Source organism: Equus przewalskii, chromosome 3 (genome assembly GCF_037783145.1).
Source record: "Equus przewalskii isolate Varuska chromosome 3, EquPr2, whole genome shotgun sequence".
In the NCBI taxonomy this organism is placed as follows: domain Eukaryota; kingdom Metazoa; phylum Chordata; class Mammalia; order Perissodactyla; family Equidae; genus Equus; species Equus przewalskii.
Genome location: NC_091833.1, coordinates 76,312,591 through 76,333,363, shown reverse-complemented (window position 1 = coordinate 76,333,363; position 20,773 = coordinate 76,312,591). Strand labels below are relative to the sequence as shown.

The 20,773-nt window shown below is 37.1% G+C and overlaps 2 protein-coding genes across 51 annotated transcripts in view; one reads left to right on the top strand and one right to left on the bottom strand.

Moving 5' to 3' along the window:
• Positions 1-20,773, top strand: part of CRACD (capping protein inhibiting regulator of actin dynamics) — a 308,280-nt gene that overhangs the window by 257,420 nt on the left and 30,087 nt on the right. For 14 of the 20 annotated variants that reach the window (XM_070614781.1, XM_070614778.1, XM_070614791.1 and 11 more), the window contains one exon: positions 1,971-4,926. The exons of the other annotated variants lie outside the window; for them this stretch is intronic. In XM_070614781.1, coding sequence (XP_070470882.1) covers positions 1,971-2,131 — 161 coding nt within the window. In that variant the 3' untranslated portion in view covers positions 2,132-4,926. Of the gene's footprint in view, positions 1-1,970; positions 4,927-20,773 lie in introns of those variants that run through there. 20 annotated transcript variants of the gene reach the window in all.
• AASDH (aminoadipate-semialdehyde dehydrogenase) overlaps positions 8,016-20,773 on the bottom strand; it is a 33,061-nt gene continuing 20,303 nt past the window's right edge. For 30 of the 31 annotated variants that reach the window (XM_070614801.1, XM_070614795.1, XM_070614803.1 and 27 more), the window contains 10 exons: positions 19,142-19,383; positions 18,689-18,795; positions 18,008-18,180; positions 17,375-17,567; positions 16,658-16,773; positions 14,928-15,723; positions 12,335-12,498; positions 10,817-10,939; positions 10,194-10,325; positions 8,016-8,515 (listed from right to left, as the gene is read on the bottom strand). In XM_070614801.1, the coding sequence (XP_070470902.1) occupies positions 8,126-8,515; positions 10,194-10,325; positions 10,817-10,939; positions 12,335-12,498; positions 14,928-15,723; positions 16,658-16,773; positions 17,375-17,567; positions 18,008-18,180; positions 18,689-18,795; positions 19,142-19,383 (2,436 nt within the window). In that variant the 3' untranslated portion in view covers positions 8,016-8,125. Of the gene's footprint in view, positions 8,516-10,193; positions 10,326-10,816; positions 10,940-12,255; positions 12,499-14,927; positions 15,724-16,657; positions 16,774-17,374; positions 17,568-18,007; positions 18,181-18,688; positions 18,796-19,141; positions 19,384-20,773 lie in introns of those variants that run through there. The other variant, XM_070614814.1, reaches the window with a different exon arrangement.

Below are 20,773 nucleotides of genomic sequence, written 5' to 3'. Positions count from 1 at the left end.
TTGCTAAATTCCTTGAACATTCAAACTATCTCCACCTCCCCACTGCCTGTAGTCCAGCAGAATTAGCTTTATTAACTTGCTGTAGCAAGGGAGACTACATCCCATAAGAACCTTCCAAACAAAGAAAGAGATAAGATTATAATAGGATTTGGGGTAAAGGGTGAAGTTTAGGTGAAATTTAAGTGGAGCAGTGTTTTGATAGGCTGAAAGCAAAGCAAGGGTGGACATAAAGGGGTTGACGTCAAACCTGAGCTAAAAAGTGCACTCAGGGTCCTGCTTCCTTTGACACTATAAAGTTAGGCTAAATGTGTGCAAGCTGTATCTGGAAACCTCTACCTGGAGCTCTGCACCTCGGGTGGAAGTGGGATCTGCTCTGAATCATGGTGACCACATGGCTCAGATACTCCAGACAAAAGTGGGATGGTCCCTTCTCACTGATGTGATTTCAAACAGCAAGTTTCCGACTGGCTGTGACTTTAGAGAGCAAGATTTTTCAGCTCTAAGTCCTTAATGTTAATATTAGCAACAGCCATGTTTATATGTTCATGACACACAAGAGACACAAACACATTTTTTTTTAAAAGTCTTTATTCTGTTCAAAGGTAAAATGATCCAATAATGTTTCCAACTATTTCCTTGTTACAAATCACTTGGAGGATGGACAAATCTGAATGAGCTTCCTCCCAGGGGTTAATAGGGTGTCTGTTTTCCCCACTAGGTAACCCTCCTTCCCAGAGGGCACTCAACTCCTGGCCCCAGGCTTTGTATGCCTTGGTTACCTGCTAGCTGGGGTCTGGAAATGTAAAGAGGTCTCACTTTTTTTTTTTTTTTTTTTTTGAGGAGATTAGCCCTGAGCTAACATCTGCCACCAATCCTCCTCTTTTTTGCTGAGGAAGACTGGCCCTGAGCTAACATCCATGCCCATCTTCCTCTATTTTATATGTGGGATGCCTGCCACAGCATGGCTTGCCAAGCGGTGTTATGTCCGCACCCAGGATCTGAACAGGTGAAACCCAGGCTGCCAAAGTGGAACGTGCGAACTTAACCGCTGTGCCACCAGGCCGGTCCCTAAAGAAGTCTCACTGTTAAGGCTACATTTACTGTTGGGTGAGGGGGGAAAAAAACTTTATATTTGAAAACCACGTGGAGCCCTGTGTATTTTCTCAGGAGCCTCCATGGGCATTATTTCATTTGATCTTATGCTCAGGAATTAAGGGTTTTAAACATTATGTGGGTGTGTCAGAGAGATAATTCTTTCAAAATAAAATAAAAGCTCCAAAGTCAAAGAGATCACACCTTTCTCTGCCTGACTTCTTGGAAGTATCAAAGAGTTAATGCAGTTCAGCTTAAGAAAGTGAGCCTTTGTCCTGAGTATTTGTCTTTTCAGTAAGTATTTCCTGAGTTCTGTGAATGTGGAGGCATTGCCACGGGCACTAAATATAACCCAAAGATAAGACTGGTACCTCACTTAGGAAGCCTCTGAGGTCTGGTAAAGAAAGTGATATGGTGCCGAGGAATTGTTAGAAGGCCCGAAAGGCACAAGAGCTGGATCCTGGCAGGATCTGTGCGTCTCAGGGTGGAGGGACCCAGGGCATGCTTGGTGGAGCAGGTGATAACTATTGACCTCACCAGCTTGATAAATTCATACTGCTGGTTTGATCTTTTTCTTCGTGAAATTGACTGGTTGTATGACTAGAATAAAAAAATTTACCTTTTATTTCTTATTATCATGCAGGCATAGCTTCTGTGCACAGAAAAATTAGACTTCTAGAAAAATCTCGGAAATTAGAATTGACTGCACTGTAATCTGTGTGCAACAGTTATGATCACATAGCTTTCTTTCTCTAATTCTTCTCACCAAGGATGCCCAGTGCTTCACTGGGTTTTCCTTTCTGAATCTCATACTTCTGATAAATCAAAATGTGGCTCTAACTTATTCCTTTCTCCTTTGCCTTCAAAACGACATCCAGTGGAGATCTCTGATTCAGCTCCCCCAGTGCCGCTGGTGAAAGAAGTCACAAAGAGGTTCTCTACCCCAGACGCTGCCCCTGTGTCAACAGAACCAGCCTGGCTGGCTTTGGCCAAAAGGAAAGCCAAGGCCTGGAGCGACTGTCCTCAGATTATTAAGTGAAGAGTGACCCTCATCCATTTCTATTGCCAGTTATTGGCTCCTCTCTTGCCCTTTTTATTTATTTATTTTTTATATGAGGTAAAGAAACCAAGCTAGGGAAAAGAAGCATGTTTTATAGGCTCTAAAATAATGCTTAGAAACTGAACTGGTGGTGTTCCTTGTAAAGAGTGTATTTGCACAACCTAGGTCCTGGTGCCTTGAGCTCCTAGTTCTAAAGAGAAAATTTTGTCCAAGGGACCACATGAAGCAAAATCTCTAAATTAAGAACTCATGTGAGCCTGCCATGCCCAGTCCATGGCCCTTCTACACATGTCCATCCACACACCATTCAGAACATGTACTTTTGCCAATCTTTGTAATGGCTTCTTGATTCTCTACTCCAATTTCTTTTATCCAGAACATTTACCCCATCATATGTTTGGGGATTTCTACCGTTTTCTACAGTAATGGTGAAAGGATCATATATAGATAGAACCAGGAATGCTCATTCTCCTGAATGCAGTGGGTAACTGGGAATCGTAAATAACAGTCGGGCTCTCAACTCTGTGCCCACGTCTGTTTTTCGTGAATCTTCCCCAACCCGCAACCATAACATAGAGAGCGAATCCATTTACATTTCTACCACACTGGTAGTCCACAGGCCCCGTAATACCAGTACTCTCCTTAAGGACGTGGTAAATTTGGCCCAGTCAGCTCCTAGAGAACATTTTTATTTAATATGGTGAAGAAAGGATGCTACAAATTCTCTTTCCATCTCTGTGAATCCCTACCTAGTGCAGTGGATCTTAAGATGTTCAGGCTCCATCCCCGGCCTGCTGAATCAGATCCTGTGAGGATGGGCCTGGGAATGTCTATTCTGGCAAAAACTCTTCAGCTGAATTCCAATGTAGCCCAAAGGTTGTAGAACCTTGGGCTGTACTGCCTCTAGGGTGATCTGGTTTCTAAAACTGAAGGGGAGGCTCATTTCCCCCCAAGAAGTAAAAGTGAGACAGGAAAAATAATAAAACAATCCCCAAACCAGCCATTTATTACAAGATACAAGAGCCTATTGACGTTACATGTCTCTGAAAATTCCCTTAGGTCTTTAGGGAAAGGTAACAGGAAGCCAAGATTTGGAGCCTTTGTACTAAGAACTTCCTGTGGGAAGTTTCTTTACCGTAATCAAGTAATTTATATTTAGAGTCAAATGTGCAGTAGTATTTATAATTTAGAGCATTCACCTTGCTATCATTAAAAAGCATCCCCGAATTTTAAGTGGCCTTGTTGTTATACACATGTGATAGAAAGAAGGGACCTGGCAATTTAAAGCCACATATATTCAGTTTTATTTCCCTAAATTTGCTTTATATGAAACATAGACATATCAGCAAACCCACACATTGCTGGTACTAACTTTGTATTTCATCGTGTTGGCATATATTCTCCTTTTTTTTAGATTCTGACCCCGAAATATAAATACAAATCCTTTGCCCAGTGCAGGGGGATGTACATCTTTTTCTCTTCTACAGAAACACATTTTATTGGTATCAGTCATTTCCCTTTATGCTCACTCAATATGCAATGTGCTGTTGTTCTATCATTTACCTTAAAGAAAAGATGACAGCAACGTTATTTACCATATAGAAGGCATTTTCTTTCTGGAAACGATGGCTCAGCCTCATGGTAGCAGCTGGCATGTGTGGTCAAGTGGATAGTTGTGCTCTTGCAAGTTGTACTTAATATATATACTGGACCTTCAGACTGTTAAGAATCAATGTAACTTTAATTTTTTTTATTGCTATGGGAGGCACTTAGTATTCCACTGCACGTTTTCCACGCTGATGTTCATTTCTAAATCGAATATGTAGCCATTTGTTAGTTTCCGTGATTTCCTCACTAATATAACACTTTTTAAGGGGATCTTTTCACCTAGAGCCCTGGAATTATAGTGCTACAGTAATTCTTCTGAACTGACTTTTTCTTTCATCCCATCAGCTTTCAATACTATCACAGTAATAACAGAGAATAGGCGAAGAAATCAGATTATTAGCAAAGAATGGTGAGTGAGTTAACTCTGCTGACTCATATGCCATCCAGCCCATACAAAGTAGGGGAAATACCTCAGTTAAAACGTTTCCATCAATCTTTAAACGCATACTGAAGAAAAGGTCAGTTACAGCACTTCTTCCAGCAACTTCTAAAGGATACATGTTTAATATTTCATGTAAAAATTACTCCAAATTTGCACTAAATACCAATGAAGTGTTATTTTGCTTTAGTTGTTTTGCAGTCTTTTCTGATCAACAAACTAGGGGGGAAATTCTGTAAAAACATAAAAAATTCAAGACTTTTTTTTTAAATGAATGACTGCTATGTTAAATACACAAGCTTTTTTTTTTTTTTTTAACAAATGTATACTTCTGGCAAGGTTATAGATGATTAACCTCTGTTCATAGACTTATATATAAAAAATTAGAGTTTTTTTGTTTACTTTTTTAATTTTTCAAGTGCAATTGTTTCTTACACGGCATATTATTAATTACTATTAAATTATCATTTTAGCCAGTTAGCAAATTATAGTATGTATTTTTTGTCTCTTCTTGTGACATTTCGTTTAATTGCTTATTTTAAAGCAGGAACATTAGAGTTACAAGCATCTTGCAATCTTTTTACCAACAATAAAATTAAGTAGACTTAACAATCAAAATACCTTAATGTGATTTTAATGTTATTTTGAGATTTTGGTTGTATAAAGTTTTAATGTAAAATGTCCATTATTGAAGGAAAAGATCTTTCAATAAAAAATACCCACAAGATCTTTGGTGCTGATGGAATTTCCTTTTCAAGTTGAAGATTTTACTAATTTCAATGATGGTCTACAAGCAAGCTCATGTTTACATAGCTTTTGTTGAGAAATAAAAATTTCAAGGCATTTTATGTGGTACCTTATTATATTTTTCACTAGGTGTTTTTGGAGAAAAATAATGAATGGGGGCAAATAAAATATCTATTTCAATCCTCAATTGGAACTGAATGGTCTGTATCTCAGACAAAAGGATCCTACAGCGTCCTTACTCAAAATGTGAGCCATACAACAGCAGCAAGGGCATGAGCTGAGAGCGTGTGAGAAACGTAGCTTAGGGCCCCAGACCAGACACACTGACTCACATGGCTGGGCTAGGGTGAATGAGCCATGTGAGTGAGGCCCTCGCCTGGGGTGCCAGAAAACTCAGTAATCAAGATAAATACTTTTTTTTAAAGTATGCTTTTTTGGTGAGGAAGATTGGCCCTGAACTAACATCTGTTGCCAATCTTCCTCATTTTTTTCCTCCAAAGCCCCAGCATGAGGTTGTATATCCTAGTTGTATGTCATTCTAGTTCTACTATGTGGGATGCCGCCACAGCATGGCTTGATGAGTGGTCCATGCCCAGGGTCCAAACCAGGGAATCCTGGGTGGCTGAAGGGGAGCATGCAAACTTAACCAGTTGGCCATGGGGCCACCTCTGATAAATAACTATTTTAATGCAGTATTTTAAAACATCAAAATTAGCACATATTCCATGATGAACAAGTATCAAAATTTTAAATAAAGACAGGGTCAGTATTACTGAATTTTCTTTTTGCCTCAGGCTTCACTGTAGCTCAGCAGAGCACCCTCCTCCCAGCCCTCTCAACTGCAATGTGCATTTTAGCAAGAGCTCCAGGTGGTTAATATACACATGAAGGTTTAAGAAGCACTGACCTAAAACCTGGAGATATGTTGTTCTTTTTGGCCAGCCAGCACCTCAATCCCCTTTCTATGTTTGGGGAAATCTCCAACTCATAGGTCTTGGTGGGAGGCAGCACTCGCCTCCTACCACGTGAAATGCCTGATATGTGCTTTCCTCTACTCTTTCATGGCCATGGAACCTATTTCACTCCAAATTGGAAGGGACTCTGAATTGGGAGCAACTGACCAAAAGATGGGGAAACTGTGAGGAAGTCTGGAAGTGGAGGGGAACAGTGTCCAGCATTAGTAGTGTCAGCATAAGTTTGAGCATTCTAGAGCCTCAAGGATAGCAGCTGTGTCTTCATCAGGCCGAAATCATATAGTGACTTCAGGCACTTATTGTTCCTGGCTATATCGCTCTAGCCCTCTTTGCAATTCTGCAAGCTACTCAATATTCTCTTTGAAAACTATTTTCTGCTTAAAATAGCCTGAGTTGGCTTCTATTGCCTGCAGCCAAGAACTATGTCATGTTTGATATTTGAGACTTCACTGATGAATAAATGGACAAATGAAACAATACCACATTGATTGTAGAGATGGGGGAAAGGTCAGCAACAGAGTACATTTTTGTTACTTTAAGTGCTTAGCACAGATGTCTAGGATGTAATATGCCTTAAATAGTAGTTATTATTATTATTACAAGCACTAGTGGCTAAATTCATAAGTGTTATACAAAAAAAGAACAGTTGTATTACCTAAGCCATTATATCATGAAATTTCAAGGAAAATTAAGATTTATTTTTCTGAAGTTTTTTTTGAGGAAGATTAGCCCTGAGCTAACTGCTGCCAATCCTCCTCTTTTTGCTGAGGAAGACTGGCCCTGAGCTAACATCCATGCCCATCTTCCTCCACTTTATATGTGGGGACGCCTAAGGCTTGCCAAGCGGTGCCATGTCAGCATCTGGGATCTGAACCGGTGAACCCCGGGCTGCTGAAGCGGAACGTGAGCACTTAAGCGCTGCGCCACCGGGTCGGCCCCTCTATTGAGTATTTTAAGTGACAGAAAAGACTAAGACAGAACTTCTGTTTCAGTGCTCTCTTGCTACATAACATAGTACCCTAAAACTTAGTGGCTTAAAACAGTTCCTCTTTCATTATTTCTCATCATTCTCTGGGTCAGCTATTAAATATCTGGCAGCACAGCGAGGACGGCCTGAACAGCCAGGGGCTGGCAGAAATGCTGGGGGTCATATGTGTGGAGCCTTCGCTATTACTGTTAACTGGCCTCCTCAGTTCTCAGAGTGGTCTAGGTCCACTCTCCCACCAAGTGACCTGTCCAGCAGACAGCCAGACTTCTTATGTGGCAGCTCAGAGCTCCCACAACTGCAAAAACTGAAGCTGCCAGGCCTTCTTAAAGCTTAAGCTCAGAAGTGGCATAATGTCACCTCTGCTGCATTCTATTGGTTAAAGCAAATCATAGGCCAAGCCCAGGTGTAAGATAAGGGAACTCCGTAAAGGACATGGCTACCAGGAGGAGGTACAGTTCACTAGAGGCAACTTACTACCAGGCAAGTGCACGTAGGTATAAGCAAAGTGCTATGGGACTGAAGAAGCAGCATTAAACGTTAAGAGAAATCATGAAACTTAGTAGTATAGAGGGTTTTTTCTTTCCTAGTTTTTGCTGTGTTCCCTATCTCTAAGACACAGAACAACAAAAAAAGAGATGTGACAAGAGCAAAATCTAATAAATTGAAAAATTAGGTGCAAAAATATTCATCATCAAAGTTCGTATATCAAAAATTAAGAGAGGGTATATAATTTGAAACTATATAGTATATATATATTATTCTATATTGGCACTTTATTCATTTAAAAACAGCAAATAAAGAACTTCTTTTGATAAATAGATCCTACTTTTGAAAACTTTTTCTTATGAATCTCAGTATAAATGAGTGAATGGTGTATTACATCACAGACTAAGTTTTAACCCACCAAGTATATTCTGCTCTTTTTTCCACAGAGGTCTTCTGTAAAAAAAAAAAAAAAACAAAAAAGGTAGACTATCTGTAGCCTAATTAAAATAAAGTGCTACTAAATATATTGATATGTTTTGTTCTTAAACTCCTTTTAAAAGCATTTGTTGCTCCTACAGGAAGTAAAATATGGTTGTTCTCCAATAAAGGGTAATAGACAGGTTTCGTAACAAAACATAATCTTTAATATAAAATAAGACTATCCACATGCTCTATAATGGTAAAATATTTGCAAACATCTCACAGATACACTCGAATAGGACTGCACTTGATTATTTTTGATTGCCACCCAATAAATCCAGACAATAAACATAATTATTTCTACATCCAATAATAAGCATTGACTCCCATACCACAGGAGAAGAAAAGACTTCTCCAGGAAGTCTATACACACTTTGCAATTGCCCACTTTTAGATTCCAAGATCCACAGTTTCCCATCAGTAGAAGCTGCTGCCAGCAACATTTCATCACTACGGTTGTAGTTATGGAAATTAAACGGTGTTGAATATACCCTTGAAGTAGTTTCAAATTTCCATTGGAGGTGACCTTTTGTATTACAACAGTAGATAAAGCAGTCATGGGAACCAAAAAATATTTCTTGCTCTGATGCTGAGGTACATGGGGATGAAAAGATTGGTTCACTGGTACAGAACTGCCAAACCTGAAAAGGGTGATAAAGGCAAAAATAATTCCTTCATCTCATTTCAACAATTCTGTAGCTTAAAGCTTTATGAAATTCTTAATAAAAATGTAAGAGATGTAGGCTGTTGAATGATAGCTACGCAGAGAAAATAATGGCTTTTCTGAAAAGTAGCACCCTTAGATAAGACCTCTACCCCAGTGGTAAAATCTAGCACAAAATACATCGGAGTGTCCTTATTACATGAGTCATTGCTATGCATAATATTATGAAGTAAAATTAATTGTGAACCCCATTCACAATAGTATGTCAGAGACACTGAGTTCAAAGATAAAAGTGCATTGAGTTTTCAGTGTGTCTGATTAAAAACTGTATCTTATTCTGGTCTCCTAATGTAGGGAGAAAGAAGTAAGTGTGGCTGTAAGGAAGAATTTATGTGCAATAATGTAAAGTTTTGTGGGGTTTTTTTTGAGGAAGATTAGCCCTGAGCTAACATCTGCTGCCAATCCTCCTCTTTTTGCTGAGGAAATCTGGCCCAGAGCTAACATCTGTGCCTATCTGCCTTTACTTTATATGGCAGAGCAGGGCTTGATAAGCAGTGTGTAGGTCCACGCCTGGGATCCGAACCGGCAAACCCCGGGCCGCCGAAGCAGAGCGCGTGAACTTAACTGCTCTGCCACTGGGCTGGCCCCTAAATTAAAGCTTTAAACTAAAAGCTATGAGTTGTGTGTGCTAGCCCTGTGGTTATATACTATTTGCTTATTTCAAAGCTACTACAGACAAACCTGTCATCCAACACTGAAGAAAAGGCACAAATCTAAGGTAGCATTTACAAATGCACAGTAACAGCAGCATAATAAAAAATAAAATAAAAATAGTAGGCATATTCACAAAATATAATTTGTAATCTCATTTCTGTCCCTGATTTGGACAAAATCACTTTAATATTTCTATGGTTCATCTAAATAAAATAGGAGCAATAGCATTTTCCTTTTCTTCTTAGGAATCTAAAGGTGAGAATATATTCAAACTACTTTGTAAATAAAAATATTAACTGAACATAATAAAAGATTTCATTACAAAGTAATTGTTATACAAGCAAAAGAAATGCTAGGCTGTGAGGGGTGAATGTAGAATACAGAGCACCCAGAATCAACCCTCGCCATCAGTGGGCTAACTGATGTTGGCTAGTGCACTCTAAGTCCACAAAATAATCCCCCCAAAGGAAAACACAGCAGAAGCTGTGCCATAAATGATAGTCACTCCCGGGTACTAAAGAAATGGAGATTATGCTCCCAACGAAAGATCTACTATAACCCAGAAGGAGCCCACCCTGCCAGTCTGAAGTTGAAGAGGGGATGCCATACAATGAAGAGTTATGCAACAGATTTTGATTTTCATAAAAAAGCAGGGGCTTTTTTAAATTTGCATAACCTCAATAGGAATTCTAATAAAATTGGCTAAAAACTGGTAAATTTTTAAAAATTGGAGGAGGAGGATGGCAAACGTCTAACAATGTTTGGGTAGAATCTTTTAAATCTACTATAGCATCACTCAAAAATCAAGAAACCCATGGCCTGACAATAAAATAGAATTAATCTTCAACACAATGAGTAATGATGTCTAGAATTTTACTTAAGTTGTCACCAACTGCTATGCCTTTGAGAAAGATATGTAAAACAGAACTAGAAATTTTTACCTGTTCTCCAAAGTGAGTAAAGCACAGTAAATTTCCATCTACACAGCCAATACAAATATACTGTAGGCAACACCGTGGAGAAGAGAAGAGTGGTTTTCCACAGGAATGTTTCCAAATTCTGTTCCCAGTAGCCTGTCATGAGCAAAAAGAAATTCATAGCATTTAAATCATTCTACTAGTCATTACCCTTTATAAAACAATCTCATAAATCTCTCAGAGGCAAAGCCATAAACGCCAGAAGATGCTATAGTGGCAAGCTGACATTATAAACGAAACTAGCACATATATAATACACAGTTATAAAATTAATCTACTATTTATGAGAGCTAAGATAAAAACTTGCAGTAAAACCAAGAAAGAACTAGCGCATAAGATCTATCCTTAGAATGGACACAAAGTTCTTAAAATGACTGAGAAAACTCTGCCAACTTAAAAAATAGATAAAATACATACACAGAGCCTGAATTTTCTCACACTTCATGTCAGTCATTTCTAATGAGATTTGGTTCAGTGATATCTGGACTATATCTAAGTGAAAAGTACCTCTACTTTTCAGAATTCAGCAAAAATAAAAGAATATTAAAAATAGGTAATAAAATCAATACATATTATTTTATACCTACAGGATTTACAGCCAGTAAAAGTCCTCCCAGAGTAGCAAAATACAAGTGATGTGGAGTCAGGCTCAAACAAGGAGAAGAAAAGACAGTCGCTCCACATTTTAACTTCCAAACACACTTCTTTTTCTACAATTAAGAAAGCAAATTAATTAGTTCCTGTTGGTGGTGAACAAATCCACATATCCTATCCCTCATCATATGTCTATTTAGTTAATATAAGTTTTTATTTTTAGTATAAAAGTAATACATGCACTCTGTGGAGAATCAAGTTAGTATAAAGACGACAAAGGCCACCACCCAGAGATAACCACTGTTAGCATTTTAGCATTTTCCCTTTTGATCTTCTGGTACACACACACACATACACAGTTCACTATAGTTGAGATCATTCTGAATATACACTTGGTATCTAATTTAGCTCACTTATTTTGTAAAACTCTTTAAATACTACTTTACTGCATAATATCCTATATGAACATAAAATAATTTCTCTACCTTATCATTGAAAATTGTTTGCAACTAATTTCTTGGTATAAGAACTCGGAAATAGATATCTTGGTGCATATATTTGTCCATGTTTCTGATTATTTTTCCAGGACAGATTCCTAGAAGAATTTTACTGAATCAAAGGATATGAAATTGTTACCTATGGCCAAACTGTTTCCCTCGGAGGCCTCACTAGTTACCTGCCACCTCTCTCATCAGCATTTAATGTTATCATTCTAATCCAATACCATTTGTTTCTCTCTCTCATAGTTTTAAATTTTCATTCCTTTGATTATTAAAGGTATGAAACATTTAAATAAATTTACTAGCCGTTTCTTCTTTTGGGTCCTGTGCATTTATATACCTTGCTTATTTTTCTATCTGGATCTTTATTTTTTTTTTTATTAATTTGTATTTGCTCTTTATTTTCATTTAGACTTACATAAATAGAAATGAGTTTTAACTCTGTTACATTTATTTCAAAAATTTTCCCCCAACTTATTTCTTTTAATTTTGTAATTCTTAAATTTTTTTAAATTTTATGTGATCAGGTCTTACAGATGTTTTCTTTTGTAGTTCTTCTCTATTGTCAAGACAGTAATTCTAAGCTCTTTACATTTCAAAACTCTGAATAGCAAATTTATTTGTGAAAATCTGGAAAGGAATTTAAAAGTGTCTTAAGGGGCCAGCCCGATGGCTGAGTGGTTAAGTTTGTGCTCTACTTTGGTGGCCCAGGGTTTCCCTAGTTCGGATCCTGACCGTTCATCAGGCCATGCTGAGGTGGTGTCCCACATAGCACAACCAGAAGGACCTACAACTAGAATATACAACTGTGTACTGGGTGGCTTTGCGGGGAGAAGAAGAAGGGAAAAAAAAGTGTCTTAAGATATTAAAACTGTTAATTAACCCCTTATTATTCCCTGACCACAAAGCTAGACTTGGGAAATAGTTAACACCTGCTCTCCTGGTCAACAGCACCTGGCAACTTCACACTCTTCTTCACTATGGTATGAGACTGATGAGGTGAATTCTTACATAAATATCCAAAGCATATGCATGCTGGTCATGAGATCCAATGTAAAGGAGTCCTGTGGTTGGATCCATGGTTGCTGAGCTTTTGACAGCATCCTCAGTAGTAAATGTCCAGTATTTTTCTCCACTACTACTTTTCAGAACATAAACTAACCCGTTATAACAGCCTATTGGGAAACAAAATATAAAAGATGAGATTTAGATATGTCACTGGAAAATAATTCTTTAGCCTAAATCATGACAATTTATATTTGATGTTCTTCATGTGTATCTGGACTCCATGTTCAGCTCAGATCTAGCTTTCAGCAATGTAAAGCACCAACTGAACAGTAATCACTTGTGTAAAATACCTATTTGGCAGTTGTACCTTATTTTTTTTTAAGAGTTTAATAAAGTGTTTCACTACCAAGAAAACAATGAACATAACTATCTGAATGGCTAAAATACATAAATTTTTAAACTGACAATACCAAGTGCTGACAAGGATGTGGAACTGGACCTCTCACACACTGACAGTGGGAATGCAAAGTGGTTCAGTCGCTTTGGAAAATAATTTCTTATAAAGTTAAACCTACACTTACCATACAACCTCCCCTCCCTACATACCGACTCAAGTGAAATAAAAACATATTCACACAAAATCTTGTTCACGAATGCTTATAGCAGTCTTATTCATAATTACCAAAAACTGGAAATAACCCAAACGTGCATAGATAAACAACTTGTGGTACATCCACACGATGGAATACTCAGCAATAAAAAGAAACTATTGATGCATGCAATAATATGGATGAATCTTAAACACATTATGCTAGGTAAAAGCAGCCAGACTCAAAGGCTACATACTATACGATTTCATTTATTTGACTTTCTGGAAAAAGCAAAACTTAGAGGGATAGAAGAAAGATCAGTGGTTGCCTGGGGGTAGGGGTAGGAGGAGGGATGACTACAAAGTGTTGCAGGAATTTTTTGGAGTAATGGACTCTTAATTGTGGTAGTGGTTACATGACAGTATGTGTTCGTCAAAACACAAAACTGTATATTAAAAAGGTAAGTTTTACTATATATAAATTATATCCTAATAGAAAAATGTTTAAAGTAATGAGTGACAACCATGTGCCACAGGCTTTCAGTTTAGACACTTGGGATGCAAACAGTAACCTCAATGAGCTGACTTTCAGGGATGGGGATTACTCATGAGCATTCACATGTACAAGTGAAAGCTTCCTGTAGTATCAGTTTCACATTGTAGGTGTTCAAAAGGGAAGGATCAAATTCAGATTCAAGTACATCTCAGCTAGGATAGCACATGCAAATAGGGAGATATGTTCCTCAACACTTAGTCTGAAAGCTTTGATGAACAGATTCCATGAGCATATAAAGTGAAACCTAATGTAGTGTGTAGTAAAAAGAGAGTGGTAGTCAAGGAGACATTTCACCTGGACCCCCATATTCCTAGTAAAGTAAAAGTCACCTCCACCTTAATGAAACTGAGTAGCAGCTAATAGCTAACACTTAATCAGCACTTAGCCTAGCAATGTACTAAAGGATTCATAAGCAATTCTCATTTAATCCTCTCAAAAGCTCTATAATTGTGGTGGTTTTAAAATATGTCCACAAATTTTTTGTTACTCTTCAAGAGGTAGAGCCTAATTGCCTTCCTTTCGAATGTGGGCCAGACTTAATGATCTGCTTCTAATGAAGAGAACAAAGCAAAAATGATGGTATGCAACTTTGGAGCCTAAGTCATAAAACTACTGCATTCCTCCTTACCCACTCTCTTGAACCACTCACTCTGAGGGAAATTAACTGCTATGTTGTGCGGGCATTCAAGCGCCCTATGGAGAGGCCCATGTGGCAAGAAACTGAAGCTTCCTGCCAAAAGCCAACAAAGAACTAGAGTCTTCTGCTAGCAGTGATGTGAGTGAGCCATCTTGGAAGCAGATTTTCCAGCCCAAGTCAACCCTTCAGACGGCTGCAGCCCTATGAGAGACCCTAAGCCAGAACTGCCAGCTAAGCTGCTCCTAAATTCCTGATCCACAGAAACTGTGAGATAATAAATGTTTAGGGGCCGGTCTGGTGGTGCAGCGGTTAAGTGCGCACATTCCACTTTGGCAGCCCGGGGTTCATCGGTTCGGATCTCGGGTGTGGACATGGCACCACTTGGCAAGCCATGCTGTGGTAGGGGTCCCACATAGAAAGTGGAGGAAGATGGGCACGGATGTTACCTCAGGGCTAATCTTCCTCAAAAAAGAAAAAAAAAGTTTGTTACTCTAAACCATTACATTTTGGGATAATTTGTGATGCAGCAACATGTTTTATTTATTATGCTCATGTACTCATGAGAAAACTGAAGTTCTAAGAGGTTCAGCAACTTGTCAAAGGTCAGAGAGCTGGTAACAGCTTTAGAGCTAGGTTCAAACCCAGGGACTCTGACCCAAGGCCCACACTATGAATCAGCCACAGTTAACTATTATTATTTGACAGCAACCAAACCCACCACACATAGGCTCTTTTTTTTATTTAACTTGATTCTACTAACATTATCATATGGTAATTGAATTTAACTCTGTAAACTTCAAATTCAGAAACTTACCTACTACAATAAAGTTTCCACACTTAGATACACATGCTGAGGATTCAACTCGATCTCCCAAAATCTGTTCCCATTTCACCTTCCCAGAGTAAAGGTCAACTGCCATCATTCTGTGAGAATGGGAGCCAATGTACACAGTTGCAGATGACTTATCAACAGCTGGTATTACAACCAGAGGTGAAGCATCTACACATTTGCCTGTGTCTGACATCCACCTCACACATAACTCCATCTTCTCAGCCTCTATCACAGGTGTTCCCTCTTCAGAAAAGAATTCTGCAACACAGGATGGATCTTTTGATTTCCCACTAAGAGCTGGAGGATTTAAGCTTTCTACATTTTGAGTGTTAGTCTGTGAAATTAAATCAGAAGAACAGGCTGAAGGGCAATGTCCTAACTTAGTTAAAGGCCTCGTAGTATTCACAGACAAAATCTGACCCCCTCTGCTCAGTGCAATAAAAGCATTTATCTTCTTGTCACAATTTAAAGGCATGACAGAGTTCTGATGTAAAGATTTTCCACTGGTCTCTTGATTAATGTCGCTGAATTTTCTTTTTGTGGCATAATTCTTGCTAAATGTCAGATCTTCATCTGGAAATACTGTTTGAACGATGTGATTGTAAATCTCTAAAATGGAACTGTTAAGAATAATTTCCAGAAGCCCAGGTACTGATGTGCCAACAAGTTTTTCAATCTCATTGAGGAGCCGTATGGACTTTAAGGAATCTCCACCACTATTTAAGAAGAGTGACTCATCAGGAATCCTCAAAGGATCTTCTGAGAGACTCAGAATAGACTACAGGAGAGAAGGGAAAAATATGGTGAAGTAAAGGCCCAAAACCAAAAGAATTCAACATTTACAGGTTACATATAGATGACAGTACCTACAGTAATGATATAAACATAAGACACACACAAAAATTTTTAATTCATTAAAATAAATTTTAAAATTTTCTTTATAGTTAATGAGACCATCACTATGCTGCCAATTTTGTCACAAACTCACTCTAAAACTACAAATTATACTTCTCTTTAGTTTCCCTACCCATAAAATAGGGAATGGAATTACAAAAACATCTAATTTACTAATTATAAAGCCCATAAGATAATAATATCTGGTCTTTCTATAATATAGGAATAATATTTATCTTCATTTGCTTCACATAAATCAAAATTGTTTTCCAAGAATAGAAAAATAAAATGGATAAGACTTTTATCTAGATATCCTCTATTTTCAAATAAGACTATACAATTACATCCTCTTTTCAGAACCCTTTAGAAAACTCCACAATTTGTCTAAGAAAAATTGTAATGAACTATGGTTGTAATAAAAAATAAATATTTCAAAATAAATTTTAAAAATTATTTGCTATACATATTTATATATATATAAATTCCATTAAGCAGAAACACACATGTTGATATGTCAAGTTAGGTTTTCTCTACAGTGCCTTTTATGACTACCTCACTTCCAATAAATTTCTTTATGAGGAGCTTAATCTAATCTTATAGTAGAGAACTTATTTTAATACAAATTGAATAAACAAAGCTAGAGGAGCAGGGAGAGGGGTGGGAGAAAAAGCAAAAAACCCCACAAAGTTATACTATTTAACATCTGGGCAGTAATAACATTCTTAAACAATTTTATCAGACTTATTAGGATGCTTTTGTTCTCTAAAGATATAACATGACCCTTTTATAAAAACAAATTTGTATCTTAAAAGTTGTACCTTCCACAAATGCTGTAATTTTTCCCAAAGTTCCTCTTTTCCATTGAGCTTACACTCAGACTTCAAGTTTATGTAGTTTAAATAAATCTTGTTTAACTCAGAAACATCAATTTTGCCTTAACATAAAGAGAAATAATTTTTAAATTTCAGCTCAAACCCTTAACATCTTCATTAGTCATTTCACTGTAAAGGTTAGAAATCCTATAGAATAGTTTATCATATGTAATTAATTCTAAAGAAAGCAGTCCCATGCTACCAAGAATGTAGTGGGTAATAGATGAAAAAAGAAGAAAGGAGGAATTAATGTTTATCTCATTTAAAGAGTTAAAGAAATGGTACTATTAACTCAGTAATCACTGCATTTTGAAGTAAATATTAAATAAAAAGACTATTGGGAAGGCAACATAATACGGTGATTAAGAGCATATGTTTTGAAGTCAAACAGTCCTAAACAGAATTTCAGCTCTACCACTAACCAGAAACGTGATTTTGGGAAAATCACTTAACCTCTTTAAGCCTTATTTTCCACATCTGTAAATGGGAACGATACCACCTACTCACAGCATTTTATGGAGATACACAGCATTTAACAGAGGGTCTACCACAATAGATGCTAGTATCACTTATAATAATAAGGATTTAAGTGGCCTTTAAACTAGTTATGAATACAATTAGTATCATTTGGCACTGAAACATATCTGCTTTGAATTATTTTACCATGAGATGTAAATGGCAGAGAATCAATCAACACAAGCTCATCCGGGATTGCATGACTTGGAAGATGTTTCTGCAGTTCTTCAAAGATGTAATCCTTTACTAAATCATTTTTGGACACCATGAACAGAATTAATTTTTCCTGATTATACCATGTAACTGCACAAGACTCCACTTCCTGGAGACCTTCAGCAACCTATAAGAGAGATTATCCCAATTTGCCAATGAGGACATTTAAAAACAAACTTCCTAAATGCTCAAACATATGTCTGAAATCAACACAGTCAAATTAAATTTTGGAATACACTAGAGATTTTTAAAAAATTGTTTGCTACTATTACTATTATCAGCACACAGGGTTCCTAATGTTTTTAAAAAATAATAGCTCCTAGAGCAAAATACACCAATTTAACAGTTATTAAAAGCCATTTTGTCACTTATTAAAAAACAACTGTCTCTTCATGCTGGGAATAAGGGGCACAATGAACTATATCCATCTTTTATTGTAATTCATCACTAATACAAAAATCTTAGGTTTAAATAATAGTGATAGAGAACCCTGGCACAGAAAATTGGTAATGGCTGCCTCCAATACCTATGTATATTAACAGATATTTAATATTTAAGTAGTTCTACCTGTTGCACAAGTTCAATGTTAAGACGTTTGCCATGACGTTTAATCTGACTGTCCTTTCGTCCCAAGAAAAATATCTCTCCATCTTTCACAGTCACAAAGTCTCCTGTGGCTCGCATTGTGCCAAGTGGTACTGTCACTTCGTCATCAAGAAAACATACTCTGTTTCTCCCACCTTTGCAAGATATAAATACCAATGTAATAAAAAATCCATGGAAAGTATATTAAAAACCATCAAATCAAGAACATCTCCAAAATTAGTTTCCAATTTTGAATATTTATATGAAAGAGGGGCTCACTTTTAAACATTGTCCCATAAAATTAGATACGATAACCTCAGTAAAATAAGTAAAGGGATAAAACAAAATTTATTTCTAAAAATATGTGATTAAAAAAATTCTTAGAATATTGATTAAATACAATTTTATCTATATATATAAATATAAAGGTCCAAGTTACAGTTTCTAAATTACTTTTTTATATTCCCTTAATGTATTAGACGTTGCTATCTGAAATAATTATGGTAACTTATTAAATGTTTCATGACTATGAGGATGAAATTAAAAATTATCATCACTGAAAAGAATACTGGAGTTAAGAAAAATTGGAGGAAGAATAAAAAAAAGACATCAGACATTTTTTCTTGAAAAAAAATTATTCCCAATCAACAAATATAAAACAACCTAAAAATACTTGGCCATCGCCTTCTTGAATTGCGAAACCATCAGTATCTCTAACTTCAACTACTGTTCCAAGCAGCGGAAATCCCAGTTGTACAGGCAATTCACATCTATGAAAACACAACAACCCAAACCAAATTTAAAATCTTTCATTTGAATCACATTGTACCAAATAAAGAAAAAAAAATATAAATTTTTGCTATAAATCAAAGACTGCCAAGAGGAAAAGGTTAGGTGGAAAGAGTATCATGTTATTCATTGCTGTTTAGTCACAAAAAGTTCTACCAGGATCTGTAGCACAAGTTCTAAGAAAGGTTCTGGATTACCAGCTTAAAATTCTGGATAAAATAGTGTTCCTAAAATTATTACCCCAGTGCCTATCAAAAACACTATTAGTGTTAAAATACTGAAAAAATACAATTTCTCTCTACCCTATTTAGTAATTGAAACACTTACTTCAAAGTAGAGTTAAGAGTCTTCTCTGGAATCCTGTAAAAAGTCGCCCAACTTGATACCTCTGTGATACCATAAATATTAAATATTTGTGTTTTATTGCCTACTCCTCTCCAGCTTTTGAGAACAGTCAATGATGGAAATGCTTCACCACCAAGGGCTAATACTCGAAGAGAAGTACTAGTTGATAGAACAGTTGACTTGATAAGCTGAGATCCAAATCTTCTAAGCAATGTTGGTGTTGCCTGTAGATACATTAAAAATAAATGATTTCTTCTCCTTTACTTAAAAAGGTAAAAACTGTAATGTAAGTTCAAAGCTTACATTGGGAGCCCACATGGGAATTAAAGCTGTGTTTATTAAATGGCAAATCATATTTGGAACACTACTGAGGCAGCATTATTTTCTTAATAAGGATATCAATTTTGCTTTAGCAAAAAGCTTATGCAAAAATATTAGTTGTTTCATTATACAGTTTAGACAAAAAGGTTTAAAGATAAAAAGGACAAAAATCTATAAAATCAACTCACATTTCCTCGCCCATTATCTCTATGTAGAAAAACTGTGTAGAAGTATTAAAAAAAATTGCCTAAACAAAATAATATGAATCAAAATTTTTCTTTATTGAGGTAGTATAAGTGACATACAATAAACTGTACATATTTAAAGTACACAATAGGGCCGGCCTGGTGGTGCAGTGGTTAAGTTCACATGCTCTGCTTCGGCGGCTGGGGGTTTGCAGGCTTGGATCCCAGGCATGGACCTAGCACTGCCTGCCAAGCCATTGCTGTGGTGGCATCCCATATAAAATAGAAAAAGATTGGCACAGGTGTTAGCTCAGGGCCAATCTTCCTTACACAAAAAAATTAAAAAGCGTACAATATCAATTTTGATATATTATCAGTGAACTCATCACCACAATCCAAATAATGAACATATCCTTCAACCCTTTTTCCAAGTTACAGAATGCTCACTTCTTGCTGTATCCTCACCTGGTGGAAAGGACAAAGGAGCACTGTGGGGTCTTTTAGAAGGGCAGTGAAGCCCATTCAAGAGGGCTCTACCCTCATGACCTAAGCATTCCCAAACGCCTCACCTCATAATACCACCACATTGGGCATTAGGATTTTTAAACACTTTATTTTTCCTTTTTTCTCCCCAAAGCCCCCCAGTACATAGTTGTGTATTTTTAGCTGTGGGTGCCTCTAGTTGTGGCATATGGGATGCCACCTCAGCATGGCTTGACAAGCAGTGCCATGTCCACACCTAGGATGCAAACCAGGGAAACCCTGGGCTGCTGAAGCAGAGTGCGGGAACCCAACCGCTCGGCCATGGGGCCGGCCCCTGGGCATTAGGATTTTAACATATGAATTTTGGGGGACCCAAACCCTCATACCATAGGACTTTTTATTGCTGAGTGGTATTCCACTGTATGGATCAGGACTGGCTTTTGCATTTCCATATAAAACTTAGGATCAGCTTGTGAATTTCTACCATTTAAAAAAAAGTCTACTAGGATTTTGATAGGGACTGTGTTTAACTTATAGATCAATTTGGGGAGAAGTGCCATCTTGACAATACTGAGACTTCTAATTCATAAACATGAAATGTCTCTTCATTTATTTAGCTCTTTAA